At 49.1% G+C, this 15,827-nt stretch overlaps 1 protein-coding gene and 1 non-coding gene across 2 annotated transcripts; one reads left to right on the top strand and one right to left on the bottom strand.

Annotated features, from left to right (window-relative positions):
* The first annotated feature begins 2,541 nt into the window (after window positions 1-2,541).
* LOC115945402 (U6atac minor spliceosomal RNA) lies at window positions 2,542-2,669 on the top strand. The gene has a single exon (XR_004079753.2). It is a non-coding gene; the product is annotated as a U6atac minor spliceosomal RNA (small nuclear RNA).
* Window positions 2,670-4,215: 1,546 nt separating this feature from the next.
* WDR5 (WD repeat domain 5) lies at window positions 4,216-15,800 on the bottom strand. The gene is made up of 14 exons (XM_034067892.1): window positions 15,663-15,800; window positions 14,069-14,255; window positions 13,136-13,244; window positions 11,927-12,000; window positions 10,942-11,031; window positions 10,188-10,277; window positions 8,968-9,051; window positions 8,345-8,400; window positions 8,164-8,210; window positions 7,313-7,388; window positions 6,862-6,895; window positions 6,434-6,508; window positions 5,911-5,998; window positions 4,216-5,015 (listed from the first exon to the last, which is right to left on the bottom strand). Exons 2-14 carry the CDS (start codon window positions 14,147-14,149, stop codon window positions 4,915-4,917), a joined length of 1,005 nt encoding a protein of 334 aa, XP_033923783.1. The 5' UTR covers window positions 14,150-14,255; window positions 15,663-15,800; the 3' UTR covers window positions 4,216-4,914.
* Between the last annotated feature and the right edge of the window lie 27 nt (window positions 15,801-15,827).

Here is a 15,827-nt window from a genome sequence, read left to right as displayed (position 1 = left end):
GTATCCCCAGAGCTCTGCACCCTTGTACTGGTGGCAGCTCTGCCCTGTCCTGTGGGTCAGTGTCTGAGAACTGCTTGGCCTGGACCACAATGGGGATGAAGCCATTTCTTAGCTTGCTTTAAATAAAAAAGCCTTCAAAGGTGATTCATTCACATCGTGCACAGGGTTCAGGGCAAACACAGAACCTGGCCTCACACCACAGAAACCAGGCTGCACACACTACTGCCCTTACCTGTCCCTGCTCTGGATGTGACCCTGAGCACTTCTCAGCCCAGCCTCCTCTGGTCCCATGGGGTTTTTGGGATGTGGGTGAGCAGGAAGGGGAAGGGGAGCCCAGGGGTTCCTTGTCCCATGCCTTTGTTTTGTACAAAACATTATGGAATTCGCTCCATCCTAAACCCACCAACACACTCCACACACAGCTACACTGCTTGGGCAGCAATGTCCCAAATGCATCCCAAGGATAGATCACACCTCAGCAACCAACCAGGGATTAGGGAGGATGCAAACAGCCCTAACTCCAAAGCACGAGGTACCCACCACAGCAGCACTTACCCTCAGGGAGCACGAACACCACGGTCAGCAGAGAGAGGATCCCACGGGCACCTCCGGGCATGTGTCCTGCAAGCATGGACTCGGTTCCTGGGGTTCCAGCAGGGCTCGGGATGAGGACGGTGCCTGGGGAGCGGTGATGTCCCCTCTGCCTGCTCACACGCTGCTTCCTTCACCCACAGACCCCACAAGGAGGCAGGGAGATGCTGTTGGGATGCGGCTGCTCCCACCCCGTGCCCGGTCTCGCTGCGTCAAAGCTCAGTTTCTCCCTTTTCCCCTGGGTACATTCCCCAGTTCTTTCAGTCCATGCTCAGACCTTGAGCACGTATGTGCCTCCCTCTGTTATTTCTGTCCTATTTCCTCTGCCCATGATCACTTCCCATTAATACTACTGTGCAGCAGCTCTTGGAGAGAAATTCTCCCTAATCAAGATTTAGCTTTAAATCCACTTGAAATCCTCTAATTCAGTTGGATTAGGCAGCAGGGGTTCGGGGGATGTGTGGCTTTACCGGCTTTTCCCCTCCTCTGTTTCCTCCCGGAGCTACCGCATCTCAGGCACGGACCCACAGGCTCTCGTGTCACACTGAGCTGCTTGGAGAGGGCAGCAGGAGTTTTATTAAGGAGAAGCAGTCAACGAACTCCACATCCAAGGCTTGAGATCCTCTGGCAAAGCACAGCCCTGGGGACGGCCCTGGGGTTAACGGGAGAGCTTGGAGAGCACATGAGTAGCTGTGAAAGTCACACAGGAATTTGCATACATGAAAATAGTGCCTCAATAAAGCACCGAACCGCGATGGGCCCCACCAGTGGGGTCAGGACTGACCCACAGCCACGCCAGGCACTGAGCGTTGGCTCCTGTGCTGCCATCCCCACAGGCAAAGCCGCAGCTCTCCTGGAGCTAATGGGACTTGGAGGGATAATGCTGACTAATAGGAGAGCGCACCCGAATCACGGGATTAGAAATTAAAGTGACAAAATAAGCTGCTTATGGGGCGCATCCCGCGACCGCCTTCCAGCAGCACCGCATCCGTGTGGTGGATCCCACTGTCCCGACCCCGGCCCCATGCAGCCCCACGGGCTCGCTGGGACTGCCCCTGGAGGCAGCAGAGCCCTGCCCGTGCCCGGAGCAGAGCCCAAGGCACGCACCCATTGATTCCCGTCCCACAGCCGCACCTCCCTGGCCCCGGAAGAACGGGATTGTAACCCAGCAACGAGCGAGAGCCTCGGGGAGGAGGGAGCAACTGCGGGGAACGGGTTGGGTTTAAACAGCACAAATCACAGCGCTCAGTGAGGAGGGGACATTAACTCCTAACCCTAATGACCTCGCTGGCCCCCGACGGAAGCACACGTTCCTTTGGGGGCTGTTCCCTGGGAAGCACAAGGCGAGGACCTTAGGAAAGGGAGAAAACCCAAAGAGCCCCTTCAGCCACGTGCGCACCTGGAACGGGGAACGCTTGTGACGCATCCCAGAGCCCCTGAGGAGCTCGGGGGACAGGAAGTCCGTCAGGGAACGGGCTCCCTGCCCTGGGAAACCCTGACCCCCAGCACCCGTGCTCCCGCATCCCGGCCGCCGCACCCAGCCGGATGCGGGACTCGAACCGGGGACCTCCCGCTTCCGGCCGCCATTAGCGAGGCGGAACCAGGGGTGCCCGGTCCCTGTCAACGCGCTCGCTGATTGGGCTGGGTGCGCGGTGGGAGGGGCTCGGCCCCAACAACAGGAAGCTGTGGAAAAGGAGCCACCCTCTGCGCTCTTATTGGCTGACAGACGTGCATACATTAAGAGAGCGCCATAAAAGCGCTGATGGGTGCTATTTTGAGCGGATTTTTAGGTTTTTATGCTCATTTGGGGACCTAGAGAAAAATCGGTTAATGGGATCAGAAAGAGATGTAAATTGAGGGAGAAGAAAATACGATTTCATTCCTCACACAATCTGTAATGGCGGAGGGCGGCTGCAGGTTTAAATAGCCCTAGGTGTAGCATTACAGTCTGTGTTGTATGAAAGGAGAGAAGGTTAGCACTCCCCTTGATAAGGATGGAAGAGGCCCTTGTGGCCTATACAACACGCATACGGTTAAGGCACTGCCACCTACTTTGTGGCATCTAACCATGTTTTTTTTATCGGGGAACCCCTAAAGAAACCAGTTCCTCCCAGTCATTATCCCACCCGGCAGCAGCTCCAGCCCCTGCCACCCTGTATCCAACGCAACCAAAGCTACAACCCTCCTAGGGGTGCAGACCCAGCCTTGCTGTGGCAGGAGCCTTGGGTTCAGCCCTGTCATTTATAAGATCAGCTAATCCTGGCCCCAAACCATGACTGCCACACCAGGCTGGGTGTAACCACAGCTAAGCACAGCTCACAGGTGCCAGCAATACTGCCAGGTGGGCTGCTGGGGACTTAAACACAACCTTTACAGGCAGCTTTCCAGTAGGTCCTTTACATTTGGGCTCTCCAGTCTGGGGGACAAAACACACCCTTGTTCAAGAGACTGCTTGGAGAAACCTGGCCCAGCAGAAGGTGTCCATGGCAGGGGCTTGGCAAAGCCCCCCAGACACAGTTACAGCAAAGTACAAACCAGATTTGAATCCATGTAAAAATGCATTGCTGGAGTCGGATACCAGCTTCCCTGCACTGGTAAAGCAGCAGAGCCACATCTGCAAGCAAACAGTCACATCAGCCCGAGAGAAAAACTGGAGGGGGGGAAGAGTCATGAGGAAACAGATTATTCCAGCAGTGATGCTTGCCAAGGCTGGAGACGTGTCCGTCCCTGCGGGTAATGGAAAACCTCAAAAGACAGGGATATCATTACTGGCCCTTTTCACACCAGCTCAATGTGAACTCTATTTTTATATATGTAAAAGCAAAGCCATACATCATGGTTTGCAGTTATCACCTTCTCCAAGGGTAAAGCAAGACAACCCCGGAGCAGGCACCAGAGACATCTGTACTGTAATTGATTTCCAGCCATCAAGCACACGAGGTTGATGCCAAAACCCTGGATCTTTGCTGCCCCAGGAACACCACATCCCATTCCAGCAGAACCCTCTGGCTGCAATATAAGCTGTACCCAACACAGCCAGTTCCTGGATTGTCATCCATTGCCCACACTGTGAGGGCAGCAGGATTGATCCCCTTCCCTTTAGCCAATGGGATCTGTAAGGGTTCGTACCAACGCTGCACCTGTTGAGGACAGCTCCTATTGAACCCTCTTTCTTTCTTACAAGAAATTCTGATCCAAGTTATGCTCTTTTCTGTCTCCACAGCAAATGTCAAGCACCACGATGCTGCTGCTGCTCCCTTCTTCCCATTCCCCTCCTCAGTCAGTGGAGCTGCTACTGAAGTACTGCCCCTCACAGGTGTTCCTACGGGAGGCCTCTTTGGTCACAGACACATCACGTTAGTACACTCTTACCACAAGCATACACAGAAAATCCCACCTTTTTATTATGGCATATGGCATTTTTCTGGATGGGTATGACAAAAAGGGAAAGAAATACCAACGCTGAAACAGATACAGAGTCATGCCATCATCAATACAGCTTCATACGATGGATTTTCAAGATACAAAAGTCTGGGTTGGGTTGTTTGTTTTAACTCTTTACATTGAAGTAACTTTACAGTGTTCTGTGAGCTTTAGAACCAGAAGAGGAAACTTAAAATATGCTGAGAACAACTACAAGCAGGAATCGTTTTAATGGTTAACAGAACTGTAACTCTGCTCTAGAACAGCATCTATTAAACACACGTAACAAGAGGTAAGCAACTATACAGAAGGGGAGATTTCACCACAGGAGCCAAGTCAGGGGCAGGAAGAGGGGGGTCTGGAACTGCATGGTTTTATTTGGTCACAAAGTTTGAGCTGAGTGTTTAAAATGAAGCACCCTTAAAGATGCAGTATTTCTATGTAAAACAGGACAGAAACTTCCCAAGAGACTAGAACCTACATTCTGGAAAGGAAAATAAGAAATTGGACATTAAAAAACCCTCCGCACATCTCTAGGCTTTGACTTCACTTACTGTGAGAGAGGCGATGGCAGTGCTCCCGCGCGGCAGCAGCACCCAGAGGCACCACCACAGCCATACAGGATCTTTGGGGTGTCCAATACAGGGCGATGTCAGGGTGATCCAGGGCTGCCAAGGACCAGGCAGGGGAAGGAGAACTGCATCTTGTGTGTGTTTTCCACCGCGTTGCCCGGTTCTAGCAAAGAGCTAAGACGTGTTCTTTGGGCCAAGACTAACAGAAACCGCTTTATCAAACACTCTTCGGGTTTCCTGCCAAACTGCATTTAATATTTTCATGTGGGTTTTTAGTATTCTTTCTTTAAAAGCATTTCTCCTGACAGTCTCAGTGATCCCGCAGCATTTAACAGTCACTCTTCCACAGTTTAATTGTTTTGTCGTTTTCTAGCGCCGCCGAGGCAATGATGTTTTCTGTCGGGTGACAAGCTGTTGAGATTACAACATCTAAACAAGAAGAGACACAAACATCACTGTGTGCAGCAGGGAGAGCTGGGGCATAGCAGACATTACTGAAACCACACCTGCAAACAGCACTGCTGAGTTCCTGGTTCTTTAGAGCACAATTACAAATGCAATAGTTGTAAATATCTGACAACCGCTGCTTCTGTCAGAGGAAACAGCTGCCAAAAAGAACTGACAGTCATGGGTGGAAAGTGTTTGACAGATCTCACAGCGTGAGAACTCTCTGGATTCTGGTTCTCGCTGACTTCACAGCCAGCACTCTTGGCACATTACATCATCAGATAGCTAACAACAACCCAGGTCAGTTTCTTCCTGTCCAAGGAAGACATTCCCACCATTTCATCCAATGCTTAGCAGCACTTCAGAGCCCTGTCCCAGCCTGAGAATGAAAACCTGCTGCCAATGGGCCCACTCAGAGACCAAAGCAGTGATCCTTCAGACTGCAATTTCCACCAGTAACTCCTCAAAACGTGCTCAACTCTGCCCCCACGTTGGCAGATGTAGCCATTTACAAACAGCAGGAGCACATCAGTCCTTATCCTTTAAAGAGCTGCAGCTCTGGAAGGTGTTAACAGGCAAATCCAAGTCACTAATATTACAAGTTGTTTAAATACTCCACCAGCTCTGAACTCAAGGAAATCTCTTGTAAGCTGGTGTCAAAGTTCTCACAGTGAAAGAATAAACACTTGTGATGCCCATAAAAAACCCTTCGTAAAATGGGGCAAACTCCTTGGGCCCAGTTAAGCTTCAGCCAGTCAAGAATTTATGGGTCTGACAGTCAAAAGCTAAACATCAGAGAGAATATGCTCAAGGTGAGCTCTCATTACAAGCAACATGAGGGATATTCCATCAATAAATACAAAATCCTCTTCCACACCTGTGTGTCCTTGTAATTTCTGTACAATCTCTTTTGTCTGAAGGTTCCAGATATAAACCAGGTTGTCTTCTGAGCCGGACACAATCCACTGGAGAGGCAGAGAAAACACACAGTCATTTTCATGTCTCTTCTCATCTTGATCTGCTATTATTCAGTAAGCATTTCACTGTCACAATGTGAAAAGGAACTTCCAACACTACATGACTGCTCCATGTGGTTCATCCTCTCAGCACCTCTGTTCAGTGCACAAAAGCAGCAGAAAGCTTTGTTCTACCCTGTGTATGCCAGAGCAAGAGGTACTAAGGGGGTTCAGTGGTAGGACTAAAACTGCTCCACCACACCCCAATGTATGAACCTATCATCCAGTGGCTCACTGCTAGGACACCCTCTTCCCCACTGCACTACAGCCCCTGTGAACCAGCACCCACCAAAGGAGGTTTCCATTCCCAAACTCCTGTTTCAGCTCCAGAGAAAAGCAGTAAGAACTGCACATTGGCAAAGAGCCTCTCCCATAACCACTGACCTTTCCACCAGTGACGGAGAAATTAGCAAATATGCAGTACTTCTCATTCTTGTGTCCTGTGTAGGTCTTCAGGCACTGGAAGTGAAGAGCCACAGGACATTAACACAGCTGGGAGGTAGTTTTCTAGTCAAGGACAAACTCTTCTGGCAGAAAAAAACCAATACATCTGCTTGTGCTTCCCAGCCTGCTGACCTATCTAGAGGATGCAGGGGGCACCTCTGCCCTACAACACTGAACAGTTCTGCAGGGGGAGGTGGAAGCCCTAAATTTGTGACATTACCAGAGAGCAGCAGCAACTTATTGCTCATGAAAAAAATGTAGAAGTAAAGCATTACTTAATGTCTCAGTTAAACAAAAAGCACGTATGGAACCCAGATTTCTCCTATAAGCTTAGTGAATTCTATATAGTGAGGTAGGATTGGTTTTACCTTTCCTTTGCTGTAGTCCCAAAGTTTAAGAGTGCTGGAAAACAAGAGAAAACCAGATTTTAGTTCCTGGGGTTTGGATTTTCCTCCCATCTGACAATTTCCCAGCAGCAGTTCCTCCATAGCAGAATTCAAGCAGTCTTTTACAGGCTATATTTCCTGACTCTCAATGTTACAAAACAATCATATGATCAATGCAAGAAAAAGCTAAGGTTCTGAAAGGTACAAGGAGGAATGAACGGGTGTTGCAGTCACTAAGTAGTGCCAAGACAACCCAAGTCTTGCCTGTGCCATTAGCACAGCTCAACACTTCACCAGCTGTTCAAGTTTGACAGTTTATATGAACTTGCATACCATTACTATGGTACCTGAAGAGCAGCAAACTAAAGGTTTACCTGACACTCAAACACTCCAAAGCCTGTGGGGTTTTTCTGTTTGGGTTTTAAGTACTTACTTGTCCAAGGTTGCAGCTAATATGTATTTGCCATTAGGTGAGAATTTCACAAAAGACACTGGAGGGTTATCATCATCTACAGTGAAAACAAAAGCAACATTAGCTTGTGCACAGCTGTACTGTCTCATACAGAGCTTCCTCTGACAATAATGTGTTAGCTGTCTCACTGAAGCAAGCTTTCAGCCTTCTTCACCCCTCCTATTTCAAGAGGTGTAGGAAACGAGATTGTTTTCATTCATTTAAGAAAAGGGTATTAAGCACTTTTCTCACATTTTAAATATCCCTTTGTAACTGAACTTTCCTTCCCTGCATTAGCAGGCACCAGAGTAAGACCTTTAAAAATCATTGTATTAGAACACATGCCACTGATCTGCAGTGCCATTTAACCCGTTTATATAATGCTCTGCAAGACTGACGGACTAGGGAACACATGCCCAGCCGGTGCTTTCCTTTCATCAGCCATGCTCACAGGACACCTTCATGCACCTCGCAACAGTCACAGACTGCCTGTTTCCATTGCATCCAACAGCACAGACAACTTTGTGTGGCAGTCTGGAACTGCTGCATGGCAAGCACTGCCCAGCTGAATGGTAGAAAGCTTTGGAAAACTTCTGTGATTCTATTCTCTGATTTATTCATCTATACTACACAACACTCCAACTCAAACATGTTTCCACTCATGCAAGAGGCTAGTTCCTCTTATTGCAACAGACTGGAAGAAAACTGTACCACCACAGCAGTAGGAAGACAGTTAAATAGAGCTTAAGGAAGCCACTGTTCACAGCAATGATGCAGAATATTTATGTCACAGCAGCAAACATAGAGCACAAACAAGAAATACTCCTACTCACCAATCAGTGTTTTCAAGCACTGGCCTGATGCTGTATCCCAGATTCGACTATTAAAAACACAGTGGAACCATTACTATTGAAGTTTCTGTTCTGATTTTAACATTACAAATGCAAGCTCTTCTTAGCAGAGTCTTTTTTTAAAATGCAAAAGGTTTGAACAGTGCCACAGGCAGGAACTTACCAGAGCCCATCATAGCTACTTGACACTATCAGGGACCCATCACGATTAAAATGCACCTGTAATATAAAAGCAGAAAAATAGCTTTACTGATGTACATAAAAAGTCAAGCATTTAAGCTCCACTTTAAGTTGCCTTGCATTACTGACTCTGCAGTTCACGTGGACAGAAGGGGAAAGTCAACACAACATACAAACCACAAGCCTGAGTTTAGATGGGCAACATGATCAAATCAGATTCTTTCCCCCAAGTTTGTCTGGCATAATTACAAAGAGGGGTGGATGTTAGCTACAGCTGTTTATCCCAGCATTAGGGACTGGAATGTTTCCTCAGAAGCTAAGAACACATGAACACAGATATGCTCTGATCAGACAGCATTAGGTGTGAACAACACAAAAGCAACAGATATACAGGTTGATCTCTGAGCCTCAAGTGACCACAAACATATGCCTCAGCTAGGCTCAGGCAGCATGACTGGCACACCACTATTCCCTGCTCCCCACATTAACACCCAGGACCGAGATCCATACCAGTCTTACAGAAAACACTGCTCTATTCCCATTGAGCACCGGCTCTGCTGAAGAGCATAAGCATGTTAGTGCCTTCATTTATCAGAAGATACTTACAGCTGAAACTGGGTCGGAATGAGCAGGTAACGTCTTGAGGCACTTCCCTGTTTTCACGTCCCATATCCTCACGCTTTCGTCAAACTGAAAATTGAAGAAACGCACCAGGTGGTTTAATGACGCACTACTTGAGGCATGTGAGGTGTTATAGCTTGACAACATGCATGTGCCCTGCTCCAGCTACACTGAGCTGCATCAGAAAGCCTCGGAACCAAGCAGGGCAAAAATAACAGATGGGCACATAGTTCCCTGAACTCCCCCTCCCTGAGCAGGGAACCTGCATGTTAGGGACAGGTTAAAGACGTGACTGTGTCCCCAAGCAAAGACAGCAGTGGTACTGCACAGCTCAGCTGACTACAAGCTGTGTTTGTGGAGAAAGAATTGAAACGGTATGGGCTTGTGATCGGTACCCCAGGTCCAAGCCCTGGTAATGTGCTACCATAACTAACACCATTTCGTAAGGCCAGCAGCCATTCTAAGGCTGAGTGGGTCACGTTTGTCCACTTTCCCTCATTATCAGGCCCCGAAGGTCCTTTGAACCAAGCAGAGAAACCAAACGGATTGCTCTGTGTCATCCCTATCAGCATCGAGATTATTCCTCTCCTCACCAGCCCTGAAGGTCCTCGGCACGCAGCCAACACGGTGATGGCCATCACCCCATCCCAGAACCAGCTGCAGCAGCACACAAAGTGCTGACTGCAGAATCGAGCAGGGACCCTGGCCTACAACTGTTCTGGACAGTGAGACCATGACTCTACAGCAGCCAGGGACACCCCCACTGCCACCTGCTGCCTCCAAGGACTGCGTGACTCACATTCTTTTATACTGTTTTCACATCTAGATTGTGATTGTTATCACAGAATTGTTAGGGTTGGAAAGGACCTTAAGATCATCTAGTTCTATCAATACAGCCAACCACTTCTTAAGACCTGACCTGATCTGCAGAGGGCCCAGGTGACTGAAGTCAGACTTCAGGGTAAGTCAGAATGCAGGTGATTAGAAATTTTAAGTTGCATTACAAATTCTGTATTACACCAGCTCTGTACTGCACTGATCCCGCTTGTAGAACCCTGTACCGTTCTTACCATGTGCTATACTAATCATACCCTCTGATTTATGCCATCAGCATTCTGCCACGGATCCCTAAAACATGTGTGTCCCCTGAGTGAGGGATAACTGGGGGGTGCAACACTTGCTTGGCACAAAGGGACAAAACTTACTGATCCAGACACGATGAGGTTTGACTGAGGGTTGAAGTTGCAGCAGAAAACGTAGTTACTGTGCCCTTTCAATGTCTTCAAGCACTTACCCTGAAACAAGATTTAGCAGTTAAATACCCTTCAGTGCCAAAAACGCACACAGATAAGCTTCATTAACATTAACCACTGAGCAGCACACAAACCAGCTCTTAACCCAAGACTTAGACAGGCAGAGGATCAGCTACAGCAAAACAACCGGAAAGAAAAAACACCCATATTTTTAGTGACTGCAGCCAAGTTGCCAACCCTTTAGGCAACCCAGGAGAGTCAAGCAGTTAACACACCTAGTCGAAATACAAGCAAGTTATCCAGTTCTCATTGTCACTGCAGATAAGGAAGGGGGAAAGAAGCAAAACCAAGTGAGGCTACAATAAGAAATTACAGAGAGGTTTCAGCTGAGATGCTGCTTTCAGAAGCACATTCTGCGGTTGCATTGTGACCATGAGGCTTAAAAGTGCTCTCAGAAGGTCACCAGATTCTTCCTGATACCCGTAAGCAGCCCCCATTTCCAAAAGCAACAGCATATCTTGTTCACCCTCAGGGCCCAGTCAACCAGCAGCTCATTACAAGCTGGAAAGATTGAGTGTTACCCACAGAGGAGGTAGTGCTTAACACTCGACCTCCTCTCATCATAACACATCAAGGCTGTCTCCCAGAACATGAGTTAAGATGCCAGTGTTGGGGAGAAGGAAGATAAGCAGTAATTTGTCCTTACCGAGCTTACATCCCATATTTTGAGTGTTTTATCATCAGAGGCGGACACAAGAAGGTTGGAATCCGATGACCAAGCAACATCAGAGATCCCCTAAAACACAGGAAAACAATTCTGAGCTCTTCTTGTTCACTGACACAGGAAAATGGAAGACACAGACTGCACGTGCTCTGCACAGCTGGATCTTGGAAGAAAATTCAGCACTGAGTTCAGAATTCATTTATCTGACCGGGTTACAAGCTCCTTGCTGGACACTTGCTCATTTTAAGCTGAGCCATATACTCCAAAAATACCAATGGCTTGTTCACACAGCTTTACTGTGGCCAACAAAGCCCTTTCCTGGCACTCATGAACAGTTTGCTATCTAACTAAACTGAAGAAGTGGCTTCTCTTCATGCCAGAGGGCTTGCTCTTTATCATCTGAGTCCCTAAACATCGGAGAAGAACAAATTACACTGGTTTTCCTTGAAGTGAACCTTCATTTTTGCTTACGAAGCTTCAGGATGTAAGAGACTTCAGAAAACAAAGCCATTGGGTTGGGAGTTGTGTTTCCTTAGAACTTTGCAGAACAAGTAAGCGTTGTGTTTACGTAGGCAAACCCACAAGAAAAATTCAATCTCCTTAAAAGGCAAACCATTCTCTCCATACACAAAGGGAAGATGGAACAGGACACACAGTTCACAGGGGTTTCACCCAAGCATGCATTGCCCCAAGCATCATTGCCCAAGGCTGGTGTCCTCAAAAGTCAGGGACACAAGAACAGCAGGGGAGTGTGCAGGCAGGGACCACATCAGCAACCTGCACTTCCAGCCTGCCCTGGCTCACTTCAGCAATTCCAGGCTGCTGCACAGGCCTGCATAAACAAAGCAGCACAAAACAAGACTGAAGAACAAGAACTCCACACTTGTCAAACTAAGCCAGAATGGAAACTTCCAGGTGAGGAAAAGTAAATTCGTATTCAAGCACCCAGTAACCTCCTCATACTCACCAGTTTATGGCCAGATATTGTCTTTTCAAACTTGCCATCATATGCTCCCCAGATTTTAATGAGTTTGTCAGCAGCTGGAAAAGAACACACCAGGTAAGAGATTACCCATGCAGGCCCTTCCAACTGGGAAGAGACATCTTAACTGCAAGCACTGGGCAGTCCTCCCTCCCCAGCAGACCTAAGTGTAGAAGCTGATAGGCAGCTTGTAAAGAAAAGCTCCATACACATCACGCTGCAGCAGCTGAGATTACATAAACTGCCTGGAATGCACAGAGTCTCCAGCAGCTTCAGTTCCTCTGATGACAATTTGGGTTTCTACTCTTGTTTTAGACTGCCAGTGGTAACAGCAGTGCTGGGCCATAGGAATGCTGAAACGCTTCTGCCCAAACCAAACAAACATTACACCACAAGCTGGGCTGAGTTAATGCCTGCAAACCCCCAAATGTTAACTTGCAAAACACACAAGAGAAAAAGGTTGATATTTGTCAGAGGTAGAGGATGGAAAACCCGAGTGGGGAGCAGGGGGGGCAGTCATGGAGACACTTGAGCATTGAAGTGATTTCTCCATGGTAACTGCACTGGACATATTAAGGCCATTTGCAGTGAAGCCAAAGACTTAAGTTATTCCCATGTCCAGCAGATGCTCAAGTGCTCCTCACCAAGACATTCAGCAATGTTCCTTTCAACTGCCCTTTTCTTATACATGGATCCTCTCTGGATCAGAGGGTCAAAAAAACAGGTTTTCAAAGGGAAGCTGTCAAGCAATGCTGACCACAAAAAAACGTTTAGGAAATACCAAAGCTGATATGAAGAGGGCTTGATCCACCACTGAAGAGAACAAGAACTGAAACTGTATTTATAATACCCTGCACATTTCACTGGGTTAATCAAAGGCTGTGACTTACTGACCCGTGCAGGCAGCCAGGACAGAGGCACGTGGAGAGCCTCTGTACCACACTGTGTAGCTGAAAAGCTGAGTGGGTCAGGGCTCTCCAATTTGCAACACACAGAAGGTCCAGTGTTCAAAGCCACAGGACATAAAAAGCTTAAAGAGATTATCTCAGAGACTGACAGCTTTGATGTTGCTCCTTTGAAGAAAAAGCATGACACTGCATCCCTCCACCTGATGGAGGTAACACTGCAGACAAGCAGCTCTCCAAAGCCCACGTTGGCATGTTTTAGATGAGACAAGAAGGAAACAGTACTTACAGGAGCTGGCGAGCCACTCTCCATTAGGGCTAAACTTTACTGATGAGACTGCCTTGGTGTGTCCTGCTAATGTGAACTTCAGAGCATAGTTTGGTTTTACTGGCGCAGGCTGTAAGAAAAATACATATGAGCAAGTTGAATAAATTCCAAATCTAGCATCCCACTGGGTCAGCATGCAGTGACAAACTGCATGGATGCTCACTCCAATAGAGATGCCAGCATTTACAACTGTGTCATGTCTCCCCCCTGCCTCCATATTCAAATAACACCAAAACAAACACCCTTGCTGTCTGGGGCCAGCAGTGCCTCCCTGTTGCGTGCACAACTCACCCTTGATAGGAATTGCAGCCAAACCAGTAACAAACAGGGGAGAATAATCCGACAGCCCAGCCATAAACTGCTTGGTAGATCAAAATACTTCTCTTGCTATTGATCTGTGCACTGCTTTTAAGTGTTTGCCGTTTTCATCCTTACCATGAATTAAATCACAGGCCAATTCCTCCAGACTCTTAAAATCCTCTTTCTTTTTTTTTACCTTTTCACCCTTTGCAAAGGCTTCATGGTTAAACAACATCTCCTTTGAGCATCTGCAGGCTTCAAAGAAGCTGCATAATCCCCTACTTTGCAGCTATGCTCACAGATTCCCTGATTCTCCAGTCACCTCCAGGCATTCCAAGGACACAACCAACCTCCCTTTTTAAGGCTCCAAGTGACCAGGAGGACTTCATTTACAATCCCCACCCAGCCCTGCAGAACAGGCTGCGCTCCATGGCCCTTCCCATGAGACCCTCAGCTCCTTTCCAGCTCAGACAACAGCAGAGCCTGGCAGAGATCTTCATCTACGGGAGAACTCAACCGATGCTGGTTCAGCTGCTGAATATGCAGGTGCTGCCATGTGTATTTACACAGATACTGCTGGAGCCACGCACACACCTTGCTCTGATTGGTTGAGGAGGAAGGAGTAGATTGTGTTTTGGTGGATTCTGCATCTGGCTTCTTTTCTTCTGTTGCCATGGTTCTGAAGCTGGCAAATGAGACTTGTGGTGCTTGAAGAGGAGAATGAATGTGCTGCTTCAAAAGGCAGCTCTTGCCACAGACAGAACGGCTCTGAAATGCAAACCTGGAAGAAAAACAGAATATTCTCATTAGCTGTCAAAAAGATTCTCAGAAAAATGAGAGCACCCAACTGCAGGAAACCAGGATGGAAAAACATAATCTAGATCCCATCAGGCACACAGCAGGATCGCTGGCCTTCCGACCTACCAAATGTGCAAGACCCAAGCCCAAATCACAGCCTTTTGTTGCAAAGCTGTTAGGTGTGGCAGAGTTTTCACAGCATGCTCCCCAAAACACTTCTAACAAGCATTTAGCACACAGTAAACACAAGGGTTTGTGCAAAAGATTAAGGAACAGCCCAAGGCGTTTGTTAAGGTTCAGAAAACAAGACTGACATAAATACCAAACCAGAAGTGGCATTACCAAAGCTGAGCACTCCAGGAGCTTCCTTTCACCTCAGAATGCCTGTATTTCAGTCTCATATTTCCCTCTTAAATGGTCTGGATATCAAGCCATGGCTTGGCTATCAAACCCTGCCCTTCTTCACCCAAGACTTCCCACACTGAAGCAGCCTTGTGCTCACCCCACAAGATCCATGGTGTGCAACAAACCCTCACAGTGCTGTGCCCGTGTTCAGCAATGGGGGCTGGTGCTGCAGCTCAGAAACAGGAGAGCCTCTAGCTCACGCTGTCAGGATTTGGCTTCAAAGCATGCTCATGATGCCCCACCACCGCTGCCCTTCTTTGTGCTGGTGGCAGCAGATTTTGGAGCAGCAGCACTTGCTGCTTTAGCGCATACGGGCATTGTAAGCATCTCCCTCCTGGAAGGGAATCCCAGACTGGTTTGGGTTAGAAGGGAACTTAAAGCTCCTCCAGCTCCAACCCCTGCCACGGGCAGGGACCCCTTCCACTGGAGCAGCTGCTCCAAGCCCCTGTGTCCAACCTGGCCTTGAGCACTGCCAGGGATGGGGCAGCCACAGCTTCTCTGGGCACCCTGTGCCAGCGCCTCAGCACCCTCCCAGGGAACAGCTTCTGCCTCAGAGATCAGCTCAGTCTCCCCTCGGGCAGGTTCAAGCCATTCCCCTTGTCCTGTCCCTACATCCCTTGTCCCAAGCCCCTCTCCGGGTTCCCTGCAGCCCCTTCAGGCACTGGAGCTGCTCTCGGGTCTCCCCTTCAGCCCAGCCCAGCTCTCCCAGCCTGGCTCCAGAGCAGAGCTGCCCCAGCCCTGCAGCATCCCCATGGCCTCCTCTGGCCTGGCTGCAGCAGTGACCGGGTTCCCACAGCGCGAACCACGCACCCGCGTTACCGGACGCAGCGGGGCCCGGAGCGCGCACGCGGCACCCCCAGGCCCAGGCCGGAGCTCGGGGGGCCCTGCGCGCACCCCGCACGCGCTGGGGGCCGGGAACGGCGGGAGCGCGCGGCGCGAGGCAGGGCCGGGGGGGGCTCCGCGCGGGGCGCGGGCCCGGACTTACCGGAGAGCGGGGCCTGAGCGGGGCCTGAGCGGAGCCTCACCGGGGCCTGACCGGGGCCGGGGCCGCGGCCGCGGGAGGGGAAGGGGGCGCGGCAGCGGCTCCGGGGCCAGCAGGCGGGGAACGCGGAGCGGCGCCTGCGCCGTGCGGGCCGCAGGCTGCACAATG

This window comes from Melopsittacus undulatus, chromosome 11, assembly GCF_012275295.1.
Source record: "Melopsittacus undulatus isolate bMelUnd1 chromosome 11, bMelUnd1.mat.Z, whole genome shotgun sequence".
NCBI lineage: Eukaryota > Metazoa > Chordata > Aves > Psittaciformes > Psittaculidae > Melopsittacus > Melopsittacus undulatus.
Note: the sequence above shows the minus strand (reverse complement) of the source record. Positions and strands in the feature narration are given on the sequence as shown.

What these genes read in the sequence shown, in the direction of transcription:
- WDR5 (XM_034067892.1), bottom strand. Translation starts at nt 14,149, where the DNA reads ATGGCAACAGAAGAAAAGAAGCCAGATGCAGAATCCACCAAAACACAA. An exon ending in AGTAGCTATGATGGGCTCTG is followed by an intron (nt 8,211 to 8,344) that starts GTAAGTTCCTGC and finishes TGTTTTTAATAG; the next exon opens with TCGAATCTGGGATACAGCAT. An exon ending in GAAATTACAAGGACACACAG is followed by an intron (nt 5,016 to 5,910) that starts GTGTGGAAGAGG and finishes CTTCTTGTTTAG; the next exon opens with ATGTTGTAATCTCAACAGCT.